We start from the raw sequence: 14,642 nt of genomic DNA on the forward strand, positions 1-14,642 counted from the left end.
CCTGCTGCACACATTTGACACACCTGCTATTTCTTAAAGCAAATGCACACTGTAAGCTGCTAATTATCAAATAAAACATTTATAGTAATTCAACTGGTAGATAAAGAACGATCAACCTTCAGGAGATATGTTATTACTGTAAAAATCATGGATCTGACAAATGTTAGAAACCTAACGAGCATGACATTCACAGTGATATAAAACTGGGATAGATGAAAAAAACATTAGTGAAACTACGCGGGCGACCCATAAGGGGAAAATATATATACAGACTGTTCTAAACATATTTGCAATCTAAATCCTCCTGTAGCTCATTTTCTAGTTTTTTTACATTGTTAACAATATCTTGAACCTTAGTTGATAAGTGATTAGTATGTTCCTCAATATATGCCAGCACCATGCGTAATTGTTCCTGGTAAGCAGCACACTGACGTTTACATCGTTGTTTCTCATTGTTAAGCTCAATGGTCAATTCCCGTATTCTCCTATCCTTCTCATCCTGAAAGGGGGGAGGGGCAAAATAAGACTGAAGAAAACTGTTGACAAATGGAAACCAACTTAAGTGTTTTATAGGTTCAAAAATGATCATCATTGTTTACCTGAAACTAATGAATAACTGCAGAAAGCTGGAATTCATAAAATCTTTATCCGTGATTCATTATGTGACCACGTGGACAGATTTACTTACTAATGGTCACATTAACGATTTATTCTGAATCAAGAAGTATTAATCTTTAATGACCTTGACTAAAGAATTTGGCAGTCTTGTAGACTGATTACAACCAGTATACACTGGGGCTGAGTTTGGCACTGAATTTGCATATTTTTATGATAGAAGCAATTTGGCCTGTGTCAATGTTACCAAACCTCTGCAAGTCTACACACGTGCGCTCAAGACTAAACAACCACGCATTGAACTCCTAGACTAACTGCCATGTGAAGTTTGACTTATTCAACTATTTTGATTATTTTATGCATTCAGTTATTTCTTTTAACTTGTGCTTCCTGTTTTGTAAAGTTCCTTCACTTTCTTTTAGTTGTTCCTAGTTGTAGAAGGGTGTTCCTCCACTAAGAAGTAATGCTCCCTTTGATGTAGGAGGTAGTTATGTCTCACTCCTGTATTTAAACAATAATCAATCAAGTCTTTGAACACTTTAATCTAAAGAGGTTCTAGATTCCCTCTCTAGGGCCTGAACTAACAGCCATTGAAAAGAAAAATGATGATCATATTTGAACCTATGAAACTAATGAATAACTGTAGAAAGACCCATAACCAAATCTATAACCCGGGACCATAACAATTTGGTAGCACAGCCAATAATTATGGGCGATCAGTTCAAGAATAGCTTAACAAACTCTTCAACTTACTCTTAGCCGAGCAGCAAGCCAACCAGTCCAGAAATAAGAAAGTTGAACAACTTTATACCAAAATGTACGCCATGTCTCTTGACTTAGAATCGACAAAGAAGGGGCTGTCTTTTTTAAGCGCTGAAAGTCAAACTAAAACACGAAAAGGTAAGAGAATTTCTGTGAGACAATTTTTAAAAATTTTGAAGGAAACTGGATTGTGCCAAAATTCACAAAACTTGACTTTCCTCGCTTCAATGGGCTAGAAGACCCTTTGGGTTGGCTTAATCATTGTCAACATTTTTTCCGCCATCAATCAACACCCGAGGAAGAAAAGGTGAGCTTAGCCTCCTATCGCCTAGAAGGAATTGCTCAATTGTGGTATATGCAGTTGTTACAGGATATTCCTGATTCGACTTGGGAGGAATTCTCACACCAATACAATATTCGATTTGGTCCTCCAATTTGCAGCAATAAATTGGGAGAATTAGCCAAACTTAAGCAAATTGGCTCGGTGGTGAATTATCAGAAAAAATTTGAATTTTTGGTGCCTCGTGCTGGTGTCCTTACACAACATTAGAAGGTTCAGCTTTATCTCAGCGGATTGCAAGATTCTATAGCTGTGGAAGTTGAACTTCACAAACCCAAGGATATGGTAACTACAATGAGCATGTCAAGGCTGTATGAACGTAAACTGTTCTCACGTTGCCCAGCCGTTAAGGACGATTGACGCACTGCTCTTATTCCGGAACTTCCCCCAAACTGTTTAGTGAAACAGTTGACTAGAAATGAGATGGACGAAAGGCAAAAGAAAGGATTATACTTTAACTGTGATGAGCGTTTGTTTGCACTCATCAGTATAAAAAATTGTTTTGGATCGATTTAGAAGAACCGAAAGATGCAGGTGATACCTTTTCAGATGTGCAGGATCTAGAACTACCACTTCAGATTTCGTTGTATGCAATTACTGGAATCCGATACCTTCAATCCATGCGATTGCTGGGCAACTGAAATGATGGCAAGGTCCTAGTTCTAATCGATTATGGCAGTACTCACAGTTTTGTGTCGACATCAAAGGTAGGTGAATTGAATGCTGAAGTGAATGAGAAAAATGGCTTGAAAGTTAATGTTGCTAATAGGGAACAAATCAGCAGCCCAGGTATCTATAAGGGAATGCAGATTCTATTGGGATCATCGAATTCCTTTGTAACTAGGAGCAAGGCCAATTGTGGTTCGGTCATATAGATATCCCCATAGTAAAAAAGATGGATTGAAAGACAGTGTGCTGCCATGTTACAAAAGGGCATAATACGGCCTAGTTGTTCACCTTTGTTTTCACCCGCGATCTTATTTCCAAAGGCAGACGGTTCTTGGCATTCATGTTATAATTAAAGAGAGTTGAACGCCAAAACCATCAAAAATAAGTTCTCTATTCCGATGATTGATGAGTTGTTGGAAGAATTAGGAGGAGCCAAACTCTTGACAAAATTGGATTTATTGTTCGTGTATTACCAGGTTGCCATGTATTCTCCGAATATTGAGAAAATAGCATTTTGAACACATCACGTTCACTTTGAGTTTCTGGTGATTGCTGTTTGGACTCTCCAACACCCCTTTCACCTTTCAGACCTTGATGAATGAGATATTTCAAGCTTACTTGAGGAAATTTATTCTGGTTTTCTTTGACTATATTTTAATTTTCAGTCTGAACATGGGCAGAACATCTTCACCATTTGCTGCTGGAACTTTCAGTTGACACAAAATAAATTATTCCTCGAATTCTCCAAGTGTACTTTTGCTCAGACTTAGGTTTCTTATTTGGATCACATTATTTCTCAAAATGGAGTGCAAGTGGACGGTGGAAGATTTCAGCAATTATAGAGTGACCCAAGCCCATCACTGTTCGTGGCTTAAGAGGATTTTTAGGGCTAACTGGTTACTACTGAAAATTTGTGCTGAATTGTGGAACAATAGCCGCTCCTCTCATGGCTATATTAGAGAAGAATTCCTTTCATTGGACTGATGACGTTATTACTGTTTTTGAAAGATTGAAATCGACTATGACGACAACTCCAATCTTGATTCTACCAAAATTTGAGCTAATATTTGTTATTGAATGAAATGCTTCAGACATAGGAATTAGAGCAGCACTGCTACAACAAAATAATCCGGTAGCTTACTTCAATCGGACATGGCAGTACGACATCAAAGCCTTCCAACATATGAAAAAGAGTTGATTGGCTTGGTTAAGACTATCAAACACTGGCATTCCTATTTTTGGGGTCACAAATTCCTTGTGCGAACAGACCATTACATTTTGAAGTTTCTGTTGGAACAACGTACTCTCTCATCACTGAGTTAGTAAACTTATGCCTCTTTTTTGTTTTACGATTGAATACAAAGCTGGTAAAAACAACGTTGCTGATGCTCTATCATGATATGAGATGCCGATCAATTTGCTCTCATGGCAATTTCTATGCCTCAAATGAGCTTGCTTGATGAGATCAACGCGAACGTGATTCTGAGGAGGCCCAGCAACTAATCTCTGCAATCAATAATGGTACAGCAACAAACAAGTGGAGTTTTAAGAGAAGCTACTCTTTTACAAAGATAGAGTTTATCTTCCCCATAATTCTCCATCCATTCAAACCGTGGTTAGTGCTCTCCACAATCAAGGTCATGAAGGTTGTTAAAAGACTCTACATAGAATTACTTGAGATTTTTATTGGCAACGATTAAAGCAGATTGTGTGGAATTTTGTTAGAGCCTGTGATATCTTTCAACGGCACAAAATAGAGACACTCAAACCATCTGATCTCGTACAACCTCTTCCGACTCAGGTTTGGGTTGATATTTCCTTTGATTTCATAGAAAGAGTTTTGACTTCACAAGAAAAAGATATTCTGTCAGTAGCCATCCATAGATTTTCAAAATATGGCCATTTTGTTGCTCTACCTTACCCATATATTGTTATAACTGTTGCTCGCTCTTTTTTTGACAATATTTTTAAATTACATGGGTTGCTAGAGACTATGGTTAGTGATCAAGATGTAACTTTCACTAGTTCGTTTTGGAAGAAATTATTCCGCTTGTGTGGTACAAAACTGTATTTCAGTTATGCTTATCATCCGCAATCGGATGGCCAAACGAAAGTTATTAACCGAACCATTAAAATGTATCTTTGTTGTTTCATAAGTGCTCAACCTAACAGTGGATTGACTAGTTATCTTAGGCTGAATTCTGCTATAATACAAGCTAGCATTCAACTCTCAAGTCCACTCCATTGGAAATAGTGTATGGTCGTCCTCCTCCTCAGTTGCTTTCATATCTGCCTAGTAGCTCTTCCATTAAAGCTGTGGACCATGGTTTTAAATCGCGGTCGCAGCCACATTCGCAGTCATGGTCGCAGGTAACGGAAACAGACCTATAACGGCCGTAACATAACGGTAACGGCCTGGCGCTACGCAAATTTTTTAAAAAAACTTGCAAAGTTCATAAATAAAATGATATTGATTAGATTTAATTTAAAACAATGTATACAAATGCATAATAAACATAAATATATGAAATATAGATTATTTAACTTAAGTTAAACATCATATAGTTTAAAATAAGAAAAATCAACATAATCTTTATAGATCGAGTAAACTAATAGCTCAAATTATAATTTTAACTCAAAACTAACACTTTAATCCACAAAAACTTACAAAAAAAAAGGAAAAAAAAACCAACAATTAAAAACTAAAATAGATAAAATTTAACTAACTTTTTAGAAGAAATAAGCTTGGAAATAGAGTAGTTTATAATGGATCTAAGTTTATATGAGAAATATGCAAGGAAGATTGAAATTTGAAAGAGAAAGGGAAGAGAAAACTTAAAAAATATAGTCTTTGAAGCTGCTGAAGAGTGTAGAAACTAATGAAAATGAGAATAGGGAGAAAAAATAAAAGAAATAAAAGAATTTTAATTATTGGTAACGGCCGTTACCGTTACGTAACGGCCGTTACGCATGCAAATCAGGAGGGGCCGTTATATAACGGGATAACGGGTGACGGCCCCCCAAAACCCGTTACATAACGGCCGTTACGTTACCGTTATTTAAAACCATGCTGCGGACACAGCTCTTAAAACCAGGGATGAGATGCTGCACTAGCTCCGGAAAAATCTGCAGCGAGCACAACAAAAAATGAAGCACAACTATGACCAATCTCATCACCACATGGAATTTCAGGTTGGTGATAAGGTGTTCTGCTTCGTCTACAACCTTATCGTCAGAGTTTTAGTTGCTAAAAGCAGAAATCAGAAACTTTCAACCAAGTTTTATGGCCCTTTTGAGGTTCTCGAGCAAATAAGTTCCATGGCTTATAAACTAGACTTACCTACAGACTCAAAGTTGCATCTTGTTTTCCATATTTTCATCCTCAAATAGTATCATGAAGGACAAGATTCTTGTACTCCGGTGCTGCCACCACCTGTACTAGATATTCCTCTTCAATCTCGGGCTGTTTTAGATCAGCGTATTCAGGCCGGACAACTTGAGATTTTAGTCCATTTGTATCATTCTTCTCCAACGGATGCTTCATGGGATAGTGCTCAAGATTTTTTGACCAAGTATCCTGAATTTGCGCTTGAGGACAAACACCCTTTGGGGGCGGGCAGTAATGTTACCAAACCTCTGCAAGTCTACACACGTTACACATATGGGCTCAAGACCAAATAGCCACGCATTGAACTCCTAGGCTAACTGCCATATGGAGTTTGACTCATTCAACTATTTTGATTATTTTATGCATTTAGTTATTTCTTTTGAATTGTGCTTCCTGTAGGAGGGAGTTCCTCCACTTTCTTTTAGTTGTTCCTAGTTGTAGGAGGGTGTTCCTCCACTAAGAATTAATGCTCCCTTTGATGTAGGAAGTAATTATGCCTCGCTCCTATATTTAAACAATAATATCAATGAGAGAAGGGCTTCCAAAATCAATTAAGTCTTTGAGCACTTTAGTCTCAAGAGATTCCAGGTTCCCTCTCTAGAGCCTGAAAACAGCCATCATAGGTCGCAAAAAGAAAAACCCCAACCTACCCACTCAAACACCATCCACACCCTTACCCAAAAGACCCATAACCAGATCCTTAACCCGGCACCATAACAAAACCTCTCCAGCAACAAATGAACTCTAAAACAGCTAAGAATATAAAGAGAAATATCAAAAGTACTTCCATGTATGTGATGAGAAAGAAAACCTACCTCACTGATAAAATTTTTTGCAGATCCTCGCCAGGGTACTCTACTAGGAGACATTAATGTATGATTGTGCTCTTTAATGAATTTGGTGACAACCCACTTAACTCCATCCCTTAAAGTTAATCTCAACATTGCAGGACAGCCTTCTCGAGTTGCAGGTGGGGGAGGAAGAACCCTGTCTTTCCTGTATATGTATTTCTTTTCACGAAAACCTTCTTTGGAGCAAACAAAATCCTGACCAATAACCATATTATTTACTCGAGAGCGTCGGTTATGATGGATGCGCACAGTAAACCCTGTATGCCTGCCATAAGCAATGTAAAATTCTCGAGCATGATCTCTTGAGTTGAACTCCATTCCGATGCATGGCTCTACAATATCACTTGATGAAGGTGGTTCATTAGATTGCCATGTGATCTTGTCAACTTCACCTAGACATAAATCAATATTTTTTGAGAGCTCATCTTCTGTGAATTCATGTCCGTCATAGTCTCGAAAACTTCTTTCACTATCATCTGACCCAAATACTTTATTAGATGAGCTCTCTATCATTTTCTTGCTGCAGATTTAGACAATCTGTTCATCCATTCAATAACTGCAGGAGGAAAGCAATACTGGATTATCAATTTGCTAGTTTTTTGCATGAATAATTTTTTTGGAGCTGAAAATAGGAGACAAATTGTATATGTAAATGGGAAAAGACAAATTGTATATGTAAATGGGAAAAGAAAAGCAGAAAACAAACCTCCATACAAAAGTTAAATGAGAACAGAATTGGGATAAAAACAACCTTGCATATTTAAAAATCCTGATTGTAGTATGTAAATGCTAACCATAACAAGAAAGACAACTGGTTTCCTAAGAAGCAGAACCCACCTTCATCCTATTTCCAAGAGGTAGTTTTATCAATTTATGCAACAATGCAATCATGAGAGTCCACTATTTTTTTTCATTCGACTAACTCTTCATGTACTTGTATTTACTAAAAAGCAATGGACTGTGCTTTACAACTATATTACTGTTGTAGACTGGTGCCACCATTATTTAGGTTTGTTAATAGGGAAAAGATAGCATTCCAAAGAAAGTAAATTGGATCCTAGTTCTATGGTTCTCATTTAAGTGAGCTTTTGGTCGATTTTCACGTCAGGAGTTCTGAAGATTCCAAAGTTCATATGAAGCAGCTGTAGCACTAGATCATAGTAACACAAATTCGGCTCCAAAGTGAAACCAAATTGAATCACACACACCATTATTTTTGGCTTGTTAAGAACACAACAGGGCAACTATAATCCACTAATCCTAGACATGATTGTCTTTGACAGAGCAAAAGATGCTGAAAATTCAATACACTATAATATTATACAATACTCCTTCCAAATCATTAAAAAATGCCCAATTTACAAGTCCCCATTTACACTTCAAAGTTAATGTTTAAGCCACATAAAATAGACGCATTTTGCTCATACTCAAGTCGACATGCTCTACGACCCCTGGCAATGGTGGAGTAGAGATTATTCTGCCAATGCCAAAAGTTCATGGCACAATAGAAAGTGAGATAAGTTTTAAGCCCCGTACCTGAGATGGATGTTCCGGTAATTGGCGTAAGGAATTGCGATAATACCATAAACATAGCTGTGGAAATGAAATAAATGCCTCTAAATCTAGATTTAATTATCATATCTTCAATTTCTCTTTTGCTTTTCATTTATTTTTCTTAGCTCTGTTTCTCTAGGAAACCAAACGGAAAATTCTGTTGCAAAAGAGCGGTAAATGAAAGAAATGGAGAGAAAATCACTTGGAAAAAGCAACGAACTCCAAAAAAAAATATAAGGTGTTGATTGGGCGTACCAGAAGCAGTGAAAACCCTAGGATTGCAGAGTGTTGAAGCAGCAGCGCTGACATGATAGACCGGAGATGTACGCGATCGTATCTTTTCTATTCGCTAGTTTTTGGACCCACAGGCCACAGCTTCTCTTTCTTAATTTTTTATAATTCCCTCAAAACGGCATGTGTCGTCGCAGGTTTTCCACTAGGGGAACGGCAAGTCGTTCACATAGATTCAGCAAGTTGTATATGTATATATATTTTAAATAGAGGATTGGAGAAATAGGTACTCAACCTGATCTAAAAGTTAGCTATACTTTTAATCATTGGATAAGACAGAGTAGACAGAATCAACGAATTATTTTGTTAAAAAGTCATGAAGATTTTAGCAATATAGTCTTATTTAGAGTGTGTTAAACTCAATTTATAAAAAATTAGCTTAATTGTAAGTATATTAAGTTGTGTTATTAAATGAATGGATTGTATGAGATGAAAGATTTGTATAAAACTGAATCATGCTCGATTGTAAGATTTAGCAAGAAGAAAGAGAAGCAAAATTTTGTATAAGAAACAACCGAAGCCATTGCAAAAATTTCCAACAAAAGGGGATGGCTTTGGTAAATGCTTGTATAAAGTGAAAAATTAAAGCTCAATAAATTTAAATGCTAAATTGAAGGCAAAACAACTAATGGAATGTTTTGCTCTTGAGATAGGGCTCTCTTCCGCATTCCATCGTTGTGTCTACAGGAGTTGTGGTAGGCACAGATTTTCGGATATATACGCTAATGATGTTTTCGCTAGGCACTTGATATACCAAATGTTAGGACAACACTATATGATGTTCAATTATGGTTATGGCTAATTTAAATGATTGGGCACGCTGGCATGGTTTGGTACGAACCGTGAATTAGAGCAATTAACCCTAAATTGAAGTCAGTCAAATGGTTTCAAAACTCAATTATGAGCTTTTTTAAGAAAAAAAAAAAATTAGGACGAGATTAAAGAAAAATATGTAGTAATATGAGTATTAACTTTAAAATGATTAATTATGCATGGGATAAATATAATGAGAACGATACATGTAGCATATCACAGGCCCGTGATGTTAGGGTCCTAAAATCCCAGGATCAAAACTCTACTATTAGAAAATTACAGTTTTGATGCTGAGATTCTTGGACCCTAACAGACTATTTCAAATGGTATTATCAGCCCTCCTTGTGCAGTAAAAAGTTATTAATTAAAATGTGCCTTTTAATTTTCATTATGTAAATCATGGTGAATACTAGTTAAAATTATTCATCTGAAGAATTGAAACAATATTTTTCTTTATTCATATCTTTCTGGCATGCATGATATGAGAACGATACATAAATATAATGAAAGAGAAAAAAAAAAAAAAAAAAAGAATACAGAATTGAAGCAGAGAAATGGTTAGATGAAAATTATTTATGCATATAAATAGTGTCAAAATGATGGTATTTTGTGTGAAATCGCAAAGGCAAACTTTAAGCACTAACTTGTCAGCTTTCACAACATTGATAAAATGCTCCTGCCACAATGAAACTGCGATGAGCATATAAGCCATATTAAGTGTTGTTACCAGTGATTTGGAAGAAAGCCAGGCTCCAGTTTATGCTCATTCTTCAATACAGGTTATATTGCAGAAGACACAGCCTTGAAGAAGTTGGACATTTCAGCTTACCCTGCAGGCCAGCATCAAGTTGCCTTCCAATGAAGTTGCAGTTGAACCAAGAGATTTTTCTACCTTTTATGCATCTAATAAAAGTTTCCTTTGCACCAACATTTATATTAGGGAGAGCCAACCGTGTGAAATTTCTATTGCATCTAATTAGTACTGTTACAGCTCACTGAGTGCTAAACAAGTTGAGTACAAGAAATTGATCCTAATACATACTGTGCATGATCAAATGTACCCATGACAATACCTAAATGCTCATGTCAAATGCTAGGGCTATCTACGGTTGGAAAACTTTTGCACTTCAGATTCAACTTTCCTCACATTGTCAATGATCACTTTAATTTTTGAAGACAGTTCTTCAGTTTGCTCCTCAACATTATTCATAAAACTAAGCAACCTTTCTCTGTAAACTGCACATAATTGCTCCTGATGCTCCAACTCTTTAGTTAGTTCTTCAATTTTCTTATCTTTGTCACCCTACAAGTACCAAAACAAAATCAATTTGCTCAGACAGAAGTCACTACTCACATAACCCTAACATCATTGAACTGTTGAACAACTAAATGTTGGGCTATTATTACTGCCTTACACAAGGGAGCCATCTGATTAGGTCCCTAGACTCCCTACACAAATTACAGACATCAGAAGCAAAGATCAAAGCCATAAAATCAATTTCCTGATTAAACCCCCTGAATTATATATGCAATATTTATTTTAACCTATGCAAAATTGTGTTGCATGAAAACACAAAGCAGACAAAAACTACAGGCACGGCCCAAGGAAATTATTATGGCACAAACAAGGAATTTACACTGTAGGTGATATTTGATTCATAAATGAAGTTTCTTTAAATGCATAAATGTACTTTAGCAATGCAATTCCCACACTTCATAAAGCATTAGAGAATTCTCAATTATACTAATACACTGATTAGGAAACTGCCAAAAATTTAATCCCACTGATCTTATGATTTATAAATTGTAACACATGGATCCACATCCTTTTCCTTCTAAGGAGCTACCCCAGGAGATGAACACAAAGTTCATGCAATTTTTATTTAATAGTGCAGAATGTGCAATTAATTTAAACAAATGGTTAGCAAATATATCATACTAGTATTTAATTTTAGGTGTTGATTTGAGTATTTTTCCATATGCAGAAATCCAGAATTACATTAGATCAGGGGAACAATTTTGCTTTATTTATATTTATTATTTTGTTGGTAGGAACTTTGTGTTCAGTTATGTCACACAAACTTGTCCTAGATATTTTTAATTCACTGGCATTGCAAATGATGATGTAAAAAACAACATGATACAGTACAGGGGTCAACATGCTTTGTACAAAGAGAAAAGGAAAAAGAAAAAAAAAATCTAGGGGTGAAGATACTAACCGTTGTACTGAATCCGTTAGCAGTAACAACCAGAGGATGATTATGATCTTTTTCAAATCTTGTAACAACCCATTTTCCAGACTTTTCCATCTTCACCAGGATGGTTGCCTTGCACCCTTCCCGTGCACTAGATCTTGTTTTCTTATCTGGTCCAATTGTGCTCTTATGATTAGGTGAGAACCCCTGTTTATTACATCCAAGTCGACGAGCAAGGGTTCTCCCATCAATCCCGGAACGACGCCGTTGCATAATACGCACAACAAAGCCTACCCTTCTGGCATACTCTATGTAGAATCTCCTGGCAGCATCTTCAGATTCAAATTCCATACCTACATGTGGTTCTAGAATTCCATCTCCTTCTACAGAAAGTGTTTTTACTTCCACAGCACTGTCAACTTCACTGACTTCCTTAACCAAATCCACTGCATGACATTATTTAATACGACCAGTTAAAATATTGCATGCATTTTTGGGAGATTGAACAATGCACCAAACAAATGACTGATAGAATCATAGATGTATTTTACATAATTTAAAAATATTTGCACATATTTATGTTTTTAAAATTAAAGCCCTTGCTATTAATATTTCATGCCATTACATTCAAAGCCAGAAAACAAAGCTTGTATCTAAAGTGAACAGCCAAGTGGCATTTGTATATGGTCCAAACATGAACCTTCAGTTAAACGTTTTTTAGTTTTTTATTTCAAATGTAGAAGGAGAAATAACAATAAACTATAGGCCACCATAATATAAGGGACAGCATTGACATTAGATTTGTCCTTCTGATCTCTGTATTGAAATGGTACACACTTTTAAATAAATTACAATGGTAAAAACATCCACTTCTTCCTGAAGAAGTTGGGTGGCCTAATCTTCAAGGGCTTGGCAAAAGTAAAGAGATGCTATCATGCTAGCCATTGGTATCTTTAAAATTTCCACTACACTAAACAGTTGGTACACAAATTGTTGAATTGTATTCTGAAAGCTACTACAGCCTAGTCCAAGACTCTGTGGAGAAAAAGAGCACATTTGATTGCCAACATTTAACACCAGCTTCTCAGACGCCTTTATTTCTTTGTTCTCAAAGAAATAGCAGATACTATTTAAAGTAAGACAAAAGCAAAAAACAAAGAAAGATCTGCACGACAACTTTCAAAGATCATGAGATGTTAACAAATGAAACAAAAACTGGATAAACTTAGGAGGCTAAAACAATATCCTGCAGAACCTGTATTGCAAGATCAATAAATCCCAAAAGATTAAGTCCAAATACTACAGCTGTATCAGTTTGAACTTTGAAGCAAGATACAAAGATCTCTCTCTTTTCTTTCCTCTGGGTACAATATCTTCAAACTCAAAAACATTTTGTATAACAATGAGAAACCGCATGCTTCATGGAAACAAACAAAATCAAGCAGTATAATAGAGGAGGAAGTCCAGAATAAACAGGAATTTTAAAATAAAAAAAAAGGTTCTTCCATAGAAGGTGTAATCCAACAAGCAAAACATGACAGAACTAGCTGGTGAAAAAATTAAAACTCAGCAATTACACATAAAATGGTCGCAAATTATTGGAATTTTACTAATATATTAACAGAACTCCTCCAATTTATACAGGGCACAAATTTGAAGTAACTATAAGGATGAACAGGACTCAATCCCAAAATTTTAGAAGTTTGAATTGAAGTAAGAATGCAGTAATCTCAGGAAAGAAAACCTAAATGAAATTTGCATAATTGAAAAAAAAAAGGAGTGAGCTAACGATTGCATGCATAATAAGCTCACTTGCACGGGTTAGCCGATCCTTCTGTGTAAAGTCAAAAAATTAGAAATTTTCAAGACAAAGTTTTCTCAGAAAACAAACAGAGCAAAGCATAGGAATTCACATAAAACATTAAAAAAAGGAAGAAAAATACGAATATTAACATTTTAAGGCAAATTGTAAGGCAAAAAAACAATAAATTACGCGGGTTTTTTACGAAAAGCAAAGAAATACAAGAAGAAGAGCTGAATTTCTGGAAACTAAAAATTGATCGGAGCGAGAAGCTGTAAACAACTTACTGAATCAGAAAGATGGCCGACACATCCAAAATTTGGGAGAAGCAAAGCGATCTTCGCGTTGATGCGCGAGTACGAGAGTGTGATGTCCAAAAAATGTGAAATGGGATGATTCTCTGCCGTTGGATTGAGTAATGACTGATGAGTTACTGGAATTGCTTTGTGTGTCACTGCTCGGACAGTAATTCTGCGTGTGCCAGGTTTTCATTTCGTTAAATTACTATTGAGTCCCTATACTTTTTTTTTTAAAAAATTAACTATTTATTTCCTATTTCAAAATTACCAAAAGAAGCTCTCTCTCACTAATTGTTCTGGAGAGAATTTTCTCTTTTGGTCTTTCTTTATGAAGGCTCCTCCTTCATTTGCCTTTACAAAAGGGACATGGGAGTTTTGCTTTCCCCCCACCATAGGTTCTGCTCCTCCAAAAGAGATTGAAACTGTTAAATCTCTGCTGTATCGTCTCTCCTCCAAAATTTATTTTTGCCTCAAGTGTTTAGCTTTCTCCACGACCATTTTAAAACCTTTATTTATATTTTTTTTTTCGGGTCTTTGCGTGTCGTTTCTTTGGTGGGGCTTTTGTACATTTCAAAGGCTCCTGTGTCCAGCAATTTCTCTACGATGGAAGACGAACCCAGCAACAATGCTTCAATGGGAAGTCCTTGCTACTCCAACCAATTTCGTGCTTCGGGCAAGAGTCTTCATGCTGGGCTTAGCTGACGATGGGCTTATTTTTTTTATTTGGTCAGATCTTGGGTCTAGCTTGGAACTTATGCTTATGTTTAGAGCCAGTTTTTTTTTTCTTTAATTCAAATAAAAAAAATTAATTAAATTAAATTGATTTAAAATTTTAATTCAATTTAATTTTTTATTCATTTTAATTTGATTCTTAATTTAAAAAAATTTTTAATTTTAAAAATTTTTAATTATTTTAATTCAGTTCGATTTTTATTAAAAAAATAAAAAAATTAAATCGAATCGATTATAAATAATAATATATTATTTTCACTAATATAAAAAATTAAATCATATTAAAATTAAAATATTCTAATTAAATTTTAAAATATTAAAAATAAAATTAA

General features: G+C 35.6%; 2 protein-coding genes across 9 annotated transcripts; both read right to left on the reverse strand.

The window, feature by feature from the left end:
• Positions 1 to 99: 99 nt before the first annotated feature.
• On the reverse strand, positions 100 to 8,558 carry LOC110629521. 8 transcript variants are annotated; one of them, XM_043949758.1, is made up of 5 exons: positions 8,435 to 8,546; positions 8,053 to 8,161; positions 6,590 to 7,181; positions 1,369 to 1,500; positions 100 to 499 (listed from the first exon to the last, which is right to left on the reverse strand). In XM_043949758.1, exons 3-5 carry the CDS (start codon positions 7,136 to 7,138, stop codon positions 278 to 280), a joined length of 903 nt encoding a protein of 300 aa, XP_043805693.1. In that variant the 5' UTR covers positions 7,139 to 7,181; positions 8,053 to 8,161; positions 8,435 to 8,546; the 3' UTR covers positions 100 to 277. The 8 variants fall into 8 exon arrangements, with proteins under 8 accessions (XP_043805693.1, XP_043805692.1, XP_043805691.1 ...); XM_043949757.1 differs by lacking the exon at positions 8,053 to 8,161 and adding an exon at positions 8,162 to 8,218 and having other exon boundaries at positions 8,435 to 8,533; XM_043949756.1 differs by lacking the exon at positions 8,053 to 8,161 and having other exon boundaries at positions 8,435 to 8,558.
• A 1,655-nt stretch (positions 8,559 to 10,213) lies between these two features.
• On the reverse strand, positions 10,214 to 13,733 carry LOC110629322 (protein FAR1-RELATED SEQUENCE 5). The gene is made up of 3 exons (XM_021776229.2): positions 13,567 to 13,733; positions 11,503 to 11,924; positions 10,214 to 10,586 (listed from the first exon to the last, which is right to left on the reverse strand). Coding segments are annotated over exons 1-3 (627 nt in total). The 5' UTR covers positions 13,568 to 13,733; the 3' UTR covers positions 10,214 to 10,382.
• Positions 13,734 to 14,642: the final 909 nt, after the last annotated feature.

This window comes from Manihot esculenta, chromosome 13, assembly GCF_001659605.2.
Source record: "Manihot esculenta cultivar AM560-2 chromosome 13, M.esculenta_v8, whole genome shotgun sequence".
NCBI classification, from domain to species: Eukaryota; Viridiplantae; Streptophyta; class Magnoliopsida; order Malpighiales; family Euphorbiaceae; genus Manihot; species Manihot esculenta.

What these genes read in the sequence shown, in the direction of transcription:
- LOC110629521 (XM_043949756.1), bottom strand. Translation starts at nt 7,138, where the DNA reads ATGATAGAGAGCTCATCTAATAAAGTATTTGGGTCAGATGATAGTGAA. An exon ending in CAAAAAATTTTATCAGTGAG is followed by an intron (nt 1,501 to 6,589) that starts GTAGGTTTTCTT and finishes TTCGTGTTTTAG; the next exon opens with TTTGACTTTCAGCGCTTAAA. An exon ending in GGCTTGCTGCTCGGCTAAGA is followed by an intron (nt 500 to 1,368) that starts GTAAGTTGAAGA and finishes CCCCCCTTTCAG; the next exon opens with GATGAGAAGGATAGGAGAAT.
- LOC110629322 (XM_021776229.2), bottom strand. An exon ending in CTAACGGATTCAGTACAACG is followed by an intron (nt 10,587 to 11,502) that starts GTTAGTATCTTC and finishes TGGTACTTGTAG; the next exon opens with GGTGACAAAGATAAGAAAAT.